The sequence below is a fragment of the Sminthopsis crassicaudata genome, chromosome 1 (assembly GCF_048593235.1).
Source record: "Sminthopsis crassicaudata isolate SCR6 chromosome 1, ASM4859323v1, whole genome shotgun sequence".
Classification (NCBI taxonomy): Eukaryota; Metazoa; Chordata; class Mammalia; order Dasyuromorphia; family Dasyuridae; genus Sminthopsis; species Sminthopsis crassicaudata.
In genome coordinates this window covers 668,743,418-668,758,618 of record NC_133617.1, presented here as the reverse complement: position 1 = coordinate 668,758,618, position 15,201 = coordinate 668,743,418, and the positions used below count along the sequence as shown (strand labels likewise).

General features: G+C 35.3%; 1 protein-coding gene and 1 non-coding gene across 4 annotated transcripts in view; both read left to right on the top strand.

The window, feature by feature from the left end:
• PRKAR2A (protein kinase cAMP-dependent type II regulatory subunit alpha) overlaps nucleotides 1-14,787 on the top strand; it is a 133,553-nt gene extending 118,766 nt beyond the window's left edge. For all 3 annotated transcript variants that reach the window (XM_074283222.1, XM_074283221.1, XM_074283220.1), the window contains 2 exons: nucleotides 12,997-13,129; nucleotides 13,846-14,787. In XM_074283222.1, the coding sequence (XP_074139323.1) occupies nucleotides 12,997-13,129; nucleotides 13,846-13,979 (267 nt within the window). In that variant the 3' untranslated portion in view covers nucleotides 13,980-14,787. The remainder of the gene's footprint in view (nucleotides 1-12,996; nucleotides 13,130-13,845) is intronic.
• LOC141552299 (U6 spliceosomal RNA) lies at nucleotides 63-164 on the top strand. Its single transcript, XR_012485104.1, has one exon. It is a non-coding gene; the product is annotated as a U6 spliceosomal RNA (small nuclear RNA).
• Nucleotides 14,788-15,201: the final 414 nt, after the last annotated feature.

The following is a 15,201-nucleotide window of genomic DNA, read 5'->3' as shown; positions in this document are numbered from 1 at the left end:
AACTAGCAGGCACAATCTTGCTAGAATTGTACCATAAAATTTTAAAAAGTTAAGAGCTTTTGTTGCACTCTCCTTTAAATAAAACACCAAGAACGATACAGAGAAGATTAACATGGCCCCTGCACAAGAGTGACACGCAAGTTCATGAAGCATTCCATATTTTTTAACATGTATAAGACTGCTTGCCATCTGGGGAGAGGGTGGAGGGAAGGGAGGGAAAAGTCAGTTCAGAAGTGAGTACAAGGGATAATGTTGTAAAAAAATTACCCAGGCATATATTCTGTCAAAAAAAAGTTATAATAGATAGATAGATAGATAGATAAAACACCAAGAATGCTTTACAACATGGATTTTTTTTGGGTTGCTCAGTGCCTAGTATAACATCCAGCACATAGTAGGAGATTAATATTTGTTTACTCATTTTTTTGCTCAGAGGTCTTTTTTATTTTATGACTTAGTCCCAAAAGATTGAATTGTGAGAAAAACAGAATATGTAAAATATTACTGTAATATCTATCATATCTGTGATACTTAATGTTTTTCAAAGTTCTTTCATATCCATTATTTCATTTTATTCTTACAACAACCCTGTGATATATATGTCATATATATATATATATATATATACATATATATATATGAACAAATAAAAAAAACACACAAAAAGATCAGAAAGCTAGAAATGGGACAGAATAGTAGTGGTATTTATATGATGTCTTCTTCTTTGACCTGTTGCGCATGTCACTTAGTAATTCATAGCAGTTGAGATCAGTTCAGTTTCGTTCTGTCAAAGCATTTCTCATAACAAGTTCCACCACAAAAGAGATCCTCTGTGGTTTGTCATAATGAGATATCACCTATAGTACTCCTTCAGACCTTTTCTGAAACCTGTTGTCATACTCTGTTCAGAGAAGTGACAATCATTTAATTAATAGGCAGGTCAAATCTATGCCATCATACTAATGAGGTAGATTTGTTACTCTGACTTAGTGCCTGATCAGAAAGTTGTGGCTTTTATGCCAGAGGAGCTAGTAGCTAGTTGAGATCTCAGTTTAAAACTACTGTTTGTTTTATCAAAAATTTTGGCTAATGTCATTCAGTTTTTCATTCATTCAGCACTTAGTGACTGCCAATTGTATATATACCAGACCCTGTGCTAAGTCATTGGGAGTGGACATAACTCTAAAAGAAAAAATCTGATGCCATGTCCCCCCATCTAGGAAGCTCTCAGTCTAATAGGAAAGTTAAAATATGTATATAATAATGATAACTCAAAGTAGAATATGGTGCGTGCCATTAGGAAGGTATAGATGCACTTTCAAATTTCAGAAGGAGGAGATGTCATTTCCAAAAGAGGACACTTTCCACAAAAGGTGGAATCTGAACTGGACTTTAAAGGGCAGAAGAAATTTGGATAGAAAAAGACAATTTGGAATGGCACAAATGAGATTTAGTGTCAGGGGAAAAAACAAATATGTAAGTAAACATGGTAGTATTCTTGTACAGACTTTTTATTATGGTAAAATCTGTCTATATATAACTTAGACTATTTTGTAATAATTAAGAATAATGTCTGGTATTTAAATAGTAATTTGTTTGCTTATTTGTAAAGCACATAATTGCCAAATATTAATTATAGTAATTTGTTGTAATGACATTACTTAAATGTTTTTTCAAGTCGAAGAAAAAGTAAATATTGACGTAATTTCAGATCTTTTGCTGAGCATAGTTACAACCTACTCTTAATTTTTTAAATCATTATCATTATTATTATTATTATTATTATTTGGTCTGGACCTGTATTTTCATTAGTATAGGGAGCTATGGGGAGGCAGAGTATATGTGTCCTTTTACCATTGCAGATCAGTATTGATCTGGTTATAGTCTTTCTTTTCTTTATACTTTTTTTATTGTTTTCTTTTTTCTGGTTATACATGTAGATTAAGGGTTTTTTTTTAATATTTCTTTATGAACCATGTTAGGGGTCTGCTTATAGTCTTAAAAAATTAACTGGAATATCAATAAATTTTTTTTAAATGAGTGGAAGAGAACAAAAAAATTTAGCAGGGGGGGCACAAATGAGCAAAACAGTTAGTTACTAGCAATATAAATTTAATACTTTAATTTTAAAATTTTTTAAACAATTTTTTAATTTTTTAAAAACTATATAACAAGTTCATCATTTTATGTCAATTTTTCTATTATTTTTCTATTAAAATATTTGTGTTAAATTCATAATAAGAAAGAATAAAGTTTCCTGGAACACTAAGAGATGAGGTCACTTGTCTAGGATTTCGTAGTCAATTTAACTCAGTTTTTGTGAACCATGAGGTCAACTTTCTGTCTTCTACATCATATGGTATCTGCAGAATTTCATTCACTTTTACAATGTTAAGGATCCTACTATATCAAGTACATGTTAGATGCTGGGGACACAACAGTAAAAATGAAACTGCCCCAGTTCTCAAGGAGCTTATTTCAAAAGTTAATATAATTTTTGGCTATTAAAACTAATGCTTTTTGGACACTTTTTTGTAGAGGGCCACAGATAGTGGGGAACCCTGGGCGAGGTATAAGATCCTTTAGTCCAGTAAAAGTAACCCTGCTGACATCTAGTTGGGCTCCTCATCTTCCCCCCACCCATCCCCAAGGGCTCTTGGCTTTCCTGAGGTGACAATCTGTGTTATAATTAAAGCAGTGTGATACCAAGTGGCAAAGAGTCATCTACACACAATAGCAAGTTGTTTATGTGGCCTCACATGTGCCCCACAATATAACCACATATTTGTTTATATAAGGGTATTTATTAGGGTATATAAAGCTGAGAGAATTTGGAATAAGCGGACTTCATGTTTGACCAGCTACACGCTTCCTATCTCTTCACTCTTCTCCTAAGATCAAGGACTTGGGCTGGCCCTCCAGAGAGCTATACTAGACTTTACACTTTTTAAGTAATTGAGGGGCTTAATTCTTTGTTGCTACCCCCACCAACCATCCTCTGAAGTGACCAAGGTTGTGTGACTCACTTTCATATCCTTCATATCTGGTTAAGTTAGTTCCTTATAGCTTGTCAAGGACCCCAGCTCTTCCATGCACTTTGCAAAAGTAATCATGAGAGAGAGAAGGAAACTCTTCTATATCCAGTCAAAAGCTCCACAGAAAGAAGATCAGAACTTGGTAGCAGTTGTGAAAAAGATCACACTAGGGAAGAAGCCAGTATAATCCCTGGTAAACCAATATGCATCCTATAAACACTGAAAAAAAAAATGAATGCCCAGGAATACATAAGAATAAATAATGTTTGTGGCAGCCCTCTTTGTGGTGGCCACAAACTGGAAACTGAGTGGATGCCCATCAATTGGAGAATGGCTGAATAAATTGTGGTATATGAACATTATGGAATATTATTGTTCTGTAAGAAATGACCAGCAGGATGATTTCAGAAAGGCCTGGAGAGACTTACATGAACTGATGCTGAGTGAAGTGAGCAGGACCAGGAGATCATTATGTACTTCAACAACAATACTGTATGATGATCAATTCTGATGGATGGGGCCATTTTCAACAATGAGATGAACCAAATCAATTCCAATAGAGCAGTAATGAACTGAACCAGCTACATACACCCAGTGAAAGAACTCTGGGAGATGATTATGAACCACTACATAGAATTCCCAGTCCTTCTGTTTTTGTCTGCCTGCATTTTTTATTTCCTTCACAGGCTAATTGTACTCTATTTCAAAGTCCGACTCTTTTTGTACAGCAAAACAACTGTTTGGACATGTATCCATATATTGTATTTAATTTATACTTTAACATATTGAACATGTATGGGTCAACATGCCATCTGGGGGAGGGGGGAGAAGGAGAGGAAAAATTAGAACAAAAGGTTTGGCAATTGTCAATGTTGTAAAATTACCCGTACATATATCTCGTAAATAAAAACTATTAAAAATTTTTTAAAAGTACACTATGAAATAGGAATTATCAAAACTATCTGGTATTAATTTAAAAACAGATAAGTTGATCAGTGGAATATTGGATAGTTACAAAGTCTTAGGAACAATCAAACATAGTACCAAGATATCTGATGAACCCAAGTACTCTAGATGATGAGGTAGGGACTCTTTTGTGGCAAAAACTACTGGGAAACTATGGGAGAAACTGGAAAAAAGTCTACTGGATATTAAGTTTAAATCAATGTATCATACTATATGTCATGGTGAGCTCTAAATGGATGACTTAGACATGAAAGGTCATAGGATAAACAAATTAGAGGAGCCAAAGAAGAGAAATAATTAATCGGGATACATCTTTACAGAAAATTTCTCTATATCCAAAGTATATAGAAATTTGACATAGCAATATATAGAACAAGAACTATTTCCCAAGAGATAATGTTCAAAGCATACAAACAGAAAAAGAACAAGCTGGCAACAATCATATTGAAAATGCTCAAAATCTCCCATAATATGGGGGGGGGGGGGAAGCAAAATTTTAAAACAAATTCCACCATATAACCACCAGATTGGCAAAGATGGGGAAAAAAGAAAATGGCAAATATTGGTAGGGTGTAGGGAAGGCAGGCAGATATACGTGTGCCTTATTGATGGAGCTTTTTGATTAATTCGCCCATTCTGAAAAGCAATTTAGGACTATCCTCTAAAACTCATTAAATGGATATACTCTTTGTTTCAATGATATCACTACTAGGCAGAATCCCAAAGAGATCAAAGACAGGTAAAGCACTCATGCACAAAAAATATTTACAATGCCACTTTTAATTTTAGCAAAGAAAATGAGTTCTGTTTTGAAATGTTTGTTTTAAAGTATCTATAAGACTGCCACTTCATAATGTCAATTAGGCAGTTACCTGTTGTGTTTTGTGTACCCTAAAAAGTACTTCATAGTAATCAATTTGCTTATGGTTAATTAAACAGCACAGCTTTGACTATGTTAAAAACCCTGGCTTGGCCCTATATAAGTGTTGTTTAAGAAAGTTAAATTCTCTAGAAATTGAGTGGATACGGAGGTACTCGGCCAAGATGGCGGCGTGGAGGCAGACAGCTGCTTGAGCTCCTCGTTTTCTCTCAGAACTTACTTCATGATAAGCCTCTGACTTAATGCTTGACCCAGAAAGAAATCCACAAATAATCACCAAGAGAAGACATCCTTGAAAGTCGCCAAAAAAAGGTCTGTGTTTGCTCAGGGGAGGGTCAATCAGACTGGGCGCAGACTGAGGGCAGACAGCCAGAGCAAGACAGGCAGCTCACACAGCTCAGACCAGAGGGGGAGGGGTGTGATCTCTGCCGTTTCTGTGAAAGGGCTTTTGCCCCAGTGTGGATGCTCCGTCTTGGCAGCAAGCCAGGAGCGGCAGAGAGGAGGTGAAGATTAGAACCCCAGAAAGCCAGCGTCTCTCAAAGCCCGGCCACCCCCAACCCCCACCTGGACTGACTCGGTGCATTCTCGGAGCCGCAGAGCGCAAACTCAGTACAGTCATCGCTGTTCTGTTAGTGCCTCTCTGCTGCCCTACCCCCAGTCTGTAGAGGAAGCCCATTAATACCATCCAGCCCCATCCCCCCCAAAACAGACCTATTGGTTCTCTTGTCAATTTGTTTTCTTCGATTAGCTCTTGACAAAATGAACAAAAAATTCAAAAGGGCTATAACCATTGACAGCTTCTGTATTGAGAGAGAGCAGACTTCAAACCCTGAGGAGACTAAAAACAGACTGTCCCCAGAGGAATCCCCTAAGGGGGATGTGATCTGCTCCTCAATACAAAAGAATCTCATAGAGGAAATCAAAAAGGCTCTCACAAGAGAGCTGGAAGAGAAATGGGAAAAGGAAAGGGAAGCTTGGCAAGAGAGCCTGGAGAAGTCATCCCATGCATTCAAAGACAGGGTGGATAAAGAAATCAAATCATTGAGAAACAAGATTAGTGAGCTGGAAAAGGTAAACAACTCCAAGGAAAACGGGATTAGTGAGCTGGAAAAAGAAATCAGCTCTCTAAAAAATACAATGGATAAAATGGAAAAAAATTCCATAGAAGATAAAAACTCAATTGGACAATTACAAAGAGATATAAAAAAAGTGAGTGAAGAAAATACATCATTGAAAATTAGACTGGAACAAGTGGAAATGAATGACTCAAGGAGAAACCAAGAGGGAGTCAAGCAAAACCAGAGAAATGAAACAATTGAAAAGACTGTCAAGTACCTTACCAGAAAGACAACAGACCTGGAAAACAGATCCAGGAGAGACAATTTGAGAATAATCAGACTCCCTGAAAAATGGGAGGAAAAAAAGAGCTTGGACACCATTTTCGAGGAAATTATCAAAGAGAACTGCCCAGACGTTTTGGAAACAGAGGGTAAAATAGACATTGAAAAAATTAATCGATCACCTACTGAAAGGGACCCTAAAATCAAAACGCCAAGAAATATAGTGGCCAAGTTCAAGAACCATCAGACAAAGGAAAAGATATTGGAAGCTGCTAGAAAAAAAACAATTCAGATATGGAGGATCCACAATAAGGATAACCCAGGATCTAGCAGCGTCCACATTAAAAGAACGCAGGGCCTGGAACATGATATTTCGAAAGGCTAAGGAACTTGGTATGCAGCCAAGAATAACTTACCCAGCAAGAATGAGCATCGTTTTCCAGGGAAGAAGATGGACATTTAACGAAATAAATGAATTCCATCTATTTTTGATGAAAAAACCAGACCTACATAAAAGGTTTGATCTTCAAATACAGAACTCAAGAGATTTCTAAAAAGGTAAAAAGAAATCTTCAGAACTATACTTCTGTCAAAAAAATATGTAAAGAACATATGTACAATTTGTCTTAGAAACTAGAGGTGGAAAGGAGATTATATCACAAAAAAGTGTAAAGTGGTGGTACTACATCTCATGAAGAGGCAAAGGTAACCTATTATATCTGAGAGAAAGAAAGGAGGGAGATGAACATAGCGTGTATCAATAGACATATTCGATTTATGGTGAAACTTCTTCCACTTCATTGAAAAGTGAAAGGGAAGGAGTAAGCTAAGGGGAAGGGAATACAGTAATTTCGAGGAAAAGGGGTAAAATAAGGGGAGGATCTTTAAGGTGGGGGAGGGATCCTAAAAAGGGAGGGCTGTGAAAAGCAAGTGGTGTTCACCAGTTTAATACTGGATAGGAGGGTAAAAGGGAAGGAAAGGGGAAAAGCATAAGCAGGGGTTAATAGGATGGCAAGCAATATAGAATTAGTCCTTCTAACCATAAATGTGAATGGGGCAAACTGCCTCATAAAGAGGAAGCAGTTAGCAGACTGGATTAAAAGTCAGAATCCTACTATATGTTGTTTACAGGAAACACACCTGAAACAGGATGAGACATTCAAACTAAAAGTAAAAGGGTGGAGCAGAATCTATTATGCTTCAGGCAAAACCAAAAAAGCAGGAGTAGCCATCCTCATCTCAGGTCAAGCAAAAACAAAAATTGATCTAATTAAAAGAGATAAGGAAGGGCATTATATCCTGCTAAAGGGAAGCATCAATAGTGAAGCAGTATCAATATTAAACATGTATGCACCAAGTGGTGCAGCATCTAAATTCTTAAAAGAGAAATTGAAAGAGCTGCAAGAGGAAATAGATAGCAAAACTATAATAGCGGGAGATCTCAACTTTGCACTCTCAGAATTAGATAAATCAAACCACAAAATAAATAAGAAAGAAGTCAAAGAGGTAAATAGAATACTAGAAAAGTTTGATATGATAGATCTTTGGCGAAAGCTAAATGGAGACAGAAAGGAATATACTTTCTTCTCAGCAGTTCATGGAACCTATACAAAAATTGATCATATACTAGGGCATAAAAACCTCAAAATCAAATGCAGTAAGGCAGAAATAGTAAATGCATCCTTTTCAGACCATAATGCAATCAAAATAACATTTAATAAAAAGCCAGGGGAAAATAGACCAAAAAATAATTGGAAACTAAATAATCTTATACTAAAGAATGATTGGGTAAAACAGCAAATCATAGACATAATTAATAACTTCACCCAAGAAAATGACAATAATGAGACATCATACCAAAATGTGTGGGATACAGCCAAAGCAGTAATAAGGGGAAATTTTATATCTCTACAGGCCTACTTGCATAAAATAGAGAAAGAGAGGGCCAACGAATTGGGCTTACAACTAAAATTGCTAGAAAAGGAACAAATTAAAAACCCTCAGACAAACACAAAACTTGAAATTCAAAAAATAAAAGCTGAGATTAATAAAATTGAAAGTAAAAAAACTATTGAATTAATTAATAAAACTAAGAGTTGGTTTTATGAAAAAACCAACAAAATAGACAAACCCTTAGTAAACCTGATTAAAAAAAGGAAAGAGAAAAAGCAAATTGATAGTCTTGAAAATGAAAAGGGTGAACTCACCACAAATGAAGAGGAAATTAGAACAATAGTTAGGAGCTACTTTGCTCAACTTTATGCTGATAAATTCGATAACTTAAATGAAATGGAAGAATACCTTCAAAAATATAGCTTGCCCAGATTAACAGAGGAAGAAGTAAGTAGTCTAAATAGTCCCATCTCAGAAAAAGAAATAGACCAAGCTATTAACCAACTTCCTAAGAAAAAGTCCCCAGGACCAGATGGATTTACAGGTGAATTCTACCAAACATTTAAAGAACAACTAACTCCAATGCTATGTAAACTATTTGAAAAAAATAGGGATTGAAGGAGTCCTACCAAATTCCTTCTATGACACAGACATGGTACTGATACCTAAACCAGGTAGATCGAAAACTGAGAAAGAAAACTATAGACCCATTTCCTTAATGAATATTGATGCTAAAATCTTAAATAAGATATTAGCAAATAGACTTCAGAAAATCATCCCCAGGATAATACACTATGACCAAGTGGGATTTATACCAGGAATGCAGGGCTGGTTTAATATTAGGAAAACTATTAGTATAATTGACCATATTAATAATCAAATTAATAAAGACCATATGATCATCTCAATAGATGCAGAAAAGGCATTTGATAAAATCCAACATCCATTCCTACTAAAAACGCTTGAGAGTATAGGAATAAATGGACTATTCCTTAAAATAATAAGGAGCATATATTTAAAACCTTCAGTAAACATCATATGTAATGGTGATAAACTAGAACCTTTCCCTGTAAGATCAGGAGTGAAACAAGGTTGCCCACTATCACCATTACTATTCAATATAGTACTAGAAACTTTAGCCTTGGCAATAAGAGACGAGAAAGAGATCCAAGGAATTAGAGTAGGAAATGAAGAAATCAAATTGTCACTTTTTGCAGATGACATGATGGTATACTTAGAGAACCCCAAAGACTCTGCTAAAAAGCTATTAGAAATAATTCAGAATTTTAGCAAAGTTGCAGGATACAAAATAAATCCACAGAAATCCTCAGGATTTTTCTACATTACCAACACAATCCAACAGCAAGAGATACAAAGAGAAATTCCATTCAAAATAACAGTCGATAGTATCAAATATTTGGGAATATATCTACCAAAGGAGAGTCAGGAATTATATGAGCAAAATTACAAAACACTTGCCACAAAAATAAAGTCAGATTTAAATAATTGGAAAGACATTCAATGTTCTTGGATAGGCCGAGCGAATATAATAAAGATGACAATACTCCCCAAACTAATCTATTTATTTAGTGCTATACCAATCAGACTCCCAAGAAACTATTTTAATGACCTAGAAAAAATAACAACAAAATTCATATGGAAGAATAAAAGGTTGAGAATTGCAAGGGAACTAATGAAAAAAAAGTCAGAGGAAGGTGGTCTAAGTGTACCTGATTTAAAGTTATATTATAAAGCAACAGTCACCAAAACCATTTGGTATTGGCTAAGAAATAGACTAGTTGATCAGTGGCATAGGTTAGGTTCACAGGGCAAGATAGTGAATAAAAATAGCAATCTAATCTTTGACAAACCCAAAGATCCCAAATTTTGGGATGAGAATTCATTATTTGACAAAAACTGCTGGGAAAACTGGAAATTAGTATGGCAGAAACTAGGCATGGACCCACATTTAACACCACATACTAAGATTAGATCAAAATGGGTCCAAGATTTAGGCATAAAGAACGAAATCATAAATAAATTGGAGGAACATGGGATGGTTTACCTCTCAGACTTGTGGAGGAGGAAGGAGTTTGTGTCCAAGGGAGAACTAGAAACCATTATTGATCACAAAATAGAACATTTTGATTACACCAAATTAAAAAGTTTCTGCACAAACAAAACTAATGCAAACAAGATTAGAAGGGAAGTAACAAATTGGGAAAAAATTTTTACAGTTAAAGGTTCTGATAAAGGCCTCATCTCCAAAATATACAGAGAATTGACTTTAATTTATAAGAAATCAAGCCATTCTCCAATTGATAAATGGTCAAAGGATATGAACAGACACTTTTCAGATGATGAAATTAAAACTATTTCCACTCATATGAAAGAGTGTTCCAAATCACTATTGATCAGAGAAATGCAAATTAAGACAACTCTGAGGTATCATTACACACCTGTCAGATTGGCTAAGATGACAGGAACAAATAACGATGAATGTTGGAGGGGCTGTGGGAAAGCTGGGACACTGATGCATTGTTGGTGGAGTTGTGAAAGAATCCAACCATTCTGGAGAGTAATCTGGAATTATGCCCAAAAAGTTATCAAAATGTGCATACCCTTTGACCCAGCCATACTACTACTGGGCTCATACCCCAAGGAACTACTAGAGAAGGGAAAGGGTCCTGTATGTGCCAAAATGTTTGTGGCAGCCCTTTTCGTAGTGGCTAGAAGCTGGAAGATGAATGGATGTCCATCAATTGGAGAATGGTTGGGTAAACTATGGTATATGAAGGTTATGGAATATTATTGTTCTATAAGAAATGACCAACAGGAGAAATACAGAGAGGCTTGGAGAGACTTACATCAACTGATGCTGAGTGAAACGAGCAGAACCAGAAGATCATTATACACTTCAACAATGATACTGTGCGAGGATGTATGCTGATGGAAGTGGATTTCTTCAACATAGAGAAGAGCTAATCCAATTCCAATTGATTAATGATGGACAGAACCAGCTACATCCAGAAAAGGAACACTGGGAAATGAATGTAAACTGTTATTTTTACCTTCTGAATCCAATTCTTCCTGTGCAACAAAAAATTCGGTTCTACACACATATATTGTATCTAGAATATACTGTAATATATTTAACATATATAAGACTGCTTGCCATCTGGGGGAGGGGGTTGGGGGAGGAAGGGAAAAAAATCTGAATAGAAGTAAGTGCAAGGGATAATGTTGTAAAAAATTACCCATGCATATGTACTGTCAAAAAAATGTTATAATTATAAAATAAAATAAAAATTATAAAAAAAAAAAAAGAAATTGAGTGGATACCATCAATTGGAGGATGGCTGAATAAATTATGTATATGAATGTAATTGAATACTATTGTTCTATTAAAAAATATGTGAACAGACTGGTTTCAGAAAAGGCTTACACGAACTGATGCTGATTGAAATGAGCAGAATTAGGAGAACATTGTACACAGTAATAGCAAACTTCTGTGATCATGATCAACTATGATAAGACTTAGCTCTTCTCAACAATACAGGAAGACAATTTCAATAGACTTTGGATGGAAAATACCATTTGCATTTAGAGAGAGAACTATGGAATGTGGATTGAAGAAAACTATTATCACCTTTTTGTTTTGTTTATTCTTTCTCATGTTTTTTTTCCCTTTTGTTCTGATTTTTCTTAACCAACATGACTCATATAGAAATATGTTGAAAATTGAAGTTTGTGGGACAGCTAGGTGGCACAGTGGCACCAGCCCTAAAGTCAGGAGGACCTGAGTTCAAATTTGGCCTCAGACATTTAATACTTCCTAGTTGTTGTGACCCTGGTCAAATCATTTAATCCCAATTGCCTCAGCAAAACAAAAAGACCAAAAAAAAAAAAAAAAAGAAAGAAAGAAAAGAAAAGAAAGAAAATTGAATGTATGTGTATAATGTATATCAGATTGCTTGCTGTCTTGGGGAGGGGCAGGTTGAGAGTGGGAAAAAATTGGAACTCAAAATCTTACTAAAATGAATGGTAAAAAGTATCTTTACTTGTAATTGGAAAAATAACATACCATTGAATTGAATGTAAACTGTTTGCACTACTGTCTTTCTACCCGGGTTGCTTGGTATATCTTCGGAATCCAATTCTTACCGTGCAACAAGAAAATTGGATTTACACACATATATTGTATCTAGGTTATACTGTAACACATTTAATATGTATGGGATTGCCTGCCATCTAGGGGAGGGAGTAGAGGGAGAGAGGGGAAAATTTGGAAAAATGAATACAAGGGATAATGTTATAAAAAAAATTACTCATGCATATGTACTGTCAAAAAATTATAATTATAAAATTAATTTTAAAAAATAACATACCATTAAAAATTTTTTTTAAAAAAAAGCTAAATTCTTAGCACAGACTAAAAATGTCTCTTTGTGAATGAACTCTTTGTCAAGAAAAAGTCTGTGATTTAGGTAGGGTCATTTCAATTTATGTTCTTGTGTTTTTGCCTAAGCTTCAAATAGTCACCATTCACAGAGAATACCCTAACTTTTATTATACAAAATATATCCCAGAATACATTTATAGGCGGACCCTAAAAGCTATCAGTAACTAAGAAGCTACTCAAAACAAACTCTTTAGATTTCAGAGAATGATCTGGTAAAAATCTCTTTAAAACCATAACCCTGATTCTCATCCAATATAAATTATAATGTACATTACAAGTGTAGCTTTCCGTACTAAAGCTAAATCATGTTAAAGCAGTAATCATATTGAATATACTCTGTACTATGAAAATGTTCATGTCCACAGTAAAATTTTCATAGCATAATCAAAATGGTAACTGAATGTTCTCTGCTTACTTTAGACAAATAAGGACATAGAGGATGAAGTGGAAATTGCCCGATGTCAAAAAGGGCAGTATTTTGGAGAGCTTGCTCTTGTCACCAATAAACCCAGAGCAGCTTCTGCTTATGCAGTTGGAGATGTCAAATGCTTAGGTAAACCTTTTTTTTTTTTTTTTTTTTTTTTTAATTGGGGCTTTTTTTCTCTTTTCAAAACCTGCTTTTTCCTCTATCCTACTAACATTTAGACTTAGAATTTTTCTGAAGTGAATCACAACATAGCCCAGATTTCAACATGGGAATTTATCAGGGTCTTCAGTCTCAGTCCTAAGAATATGCCCAAGAATAAGCATTGTATTGTTACTCAAAGATGATCACATCTTGGCAGGTGATTCACAATCTCCTTTAGATCCACATTGCAGCTCACTGAGCAATTAGCTTCCTCCTTTGGTCTTAGAATGATTTGAGATCCCATTGGCACTTGGGTGCCTAACACAATACAATGGAAAGGACACTGCATTTTATATTAGAGGACCTAAGTTCAAATCCTGGCTCTCCTATTTAATAACTGCATGTGATCTTTGTCCCTTTCCCCAAAGAGATTACAGTATAATTGTGAGGGGGAGTTATTATAAAGAAAGATCTAATATTTTTTTCTCTCTCTCACTTTATCTTTTGATCTGAGAACATTTGAGAGTTCACTTTCAGAAAAAGCATTATAGAGGAAATGTAGTATCTGAGATGGGCCTCAAATTTTAATACCTAGAAATGAAGAATTGTATTCCTAGGACTGAAATGCATACAGAAAAGTTTGCAGACTTGCCATTACTTTGATGACTTACTCATTTGTTTCCCTCATGTTTTAAATGCAGTTATGGATGTCCAAGCATTTGAGAGGTTGCTCGGACCCTGCATGGACATTATGAAGAGGAATATTACCAATTATCAAGAGCAGCTGGTGAAAATGTTTGGTTCAAGCATGGACCTAACTGACCCAGGAATGTAGGCACAGCATCTCCCTTCTCCCCCGTGCCTTCTCATTTTGACACAGAAACTTCTCCTGTCAACAACACAACACATAAGGAAAACAGACACTACAGAACAGTTCCTGCCGTTGCTGCTGCTGCTGTCGTTTTGGGCATTTAGAAAACATGTCTCAGCATATTTGGATGGGTAAAGGCTGAATCTGTGCCTCCACTTTGCTGCTGAAATTCCATTTATTAGACTTAATTTCATGTTTCTAACCCATTTTTCACATCTTTGGTTCAGAATGGCATGTCTCTCCAGCAATTTAAGTGCCTGATACAAAGTCCAAAGTGTAAAATCCTCTTTTTTTCCTCTTGCTGCTGCTACTGCTCTTGGCTATTCTTTTTTTTTTTTTTTTTTTTTTTTTCAACAAAGATGCAGAAACTGGTTCTGTCCCCATCTTCCCAGGGAGAAAAGATTTACAGCCTCTGATCTCTTCCTTTGTTGTTACCTCTGAGAATGTCAAAAATCTGCTCTGAATTGTAGCTTTTAGATTTGAAATTTAAAATCACCTGGATATTTTAAAGTAACTCTTTTTAGAGCATTATGGTACTGTGATTTTTGTGCTATCTACTGAAAGCTACATGTTACAGGTGATTCCAAGGCATTTGGAGATTCTTTGAAGAGAGTACGATGCTGAAACATTGGTCATAGTCATAGGTCATTCATCAGTAAATCCCGTCTTAAAGGAAGAAAGGAAGAAAAAGGGAGGATCTGAAAGTTTGTTCTTTCAGCCTCCTATGGATGACAGAGAGCCAATTAAAAATAAAAATTTCTCTGTGTTGTTAGTATGACTAAATTGTCGTCCATTTAGAATAAGTGGTCTGGAGATATAGCTTTAACTTGCTAAAAACAAACAAACAAGCTTCTCTATTAAGTTGCTATCACCTTTTTTCTTTCCAGTTGTTTACATCAGTAGGTGGCAACAATACTGCTGAGAAGTTGACCTGTTCCTCCTGTAAAAAGAGTCCTTTCTAATGCTCAGATATTACCACATAGTTTTGCTGTTGAATGATCAGTTTTAAAACTCTTTTTAAAGAGGAAAAAGTTATTTTTTGTAACTTAAAAAGTAAAAAAAAAAAAAAAAAATTTCTGGACTCAAGGGAGTTCCCCTCAATTGTATTCTTTTACAGTGTTTTCTCACTCAACTAGACATTCCCAGATGTCAACTATATTTGTTAAAGTTTTCAAAAAGTTGACAT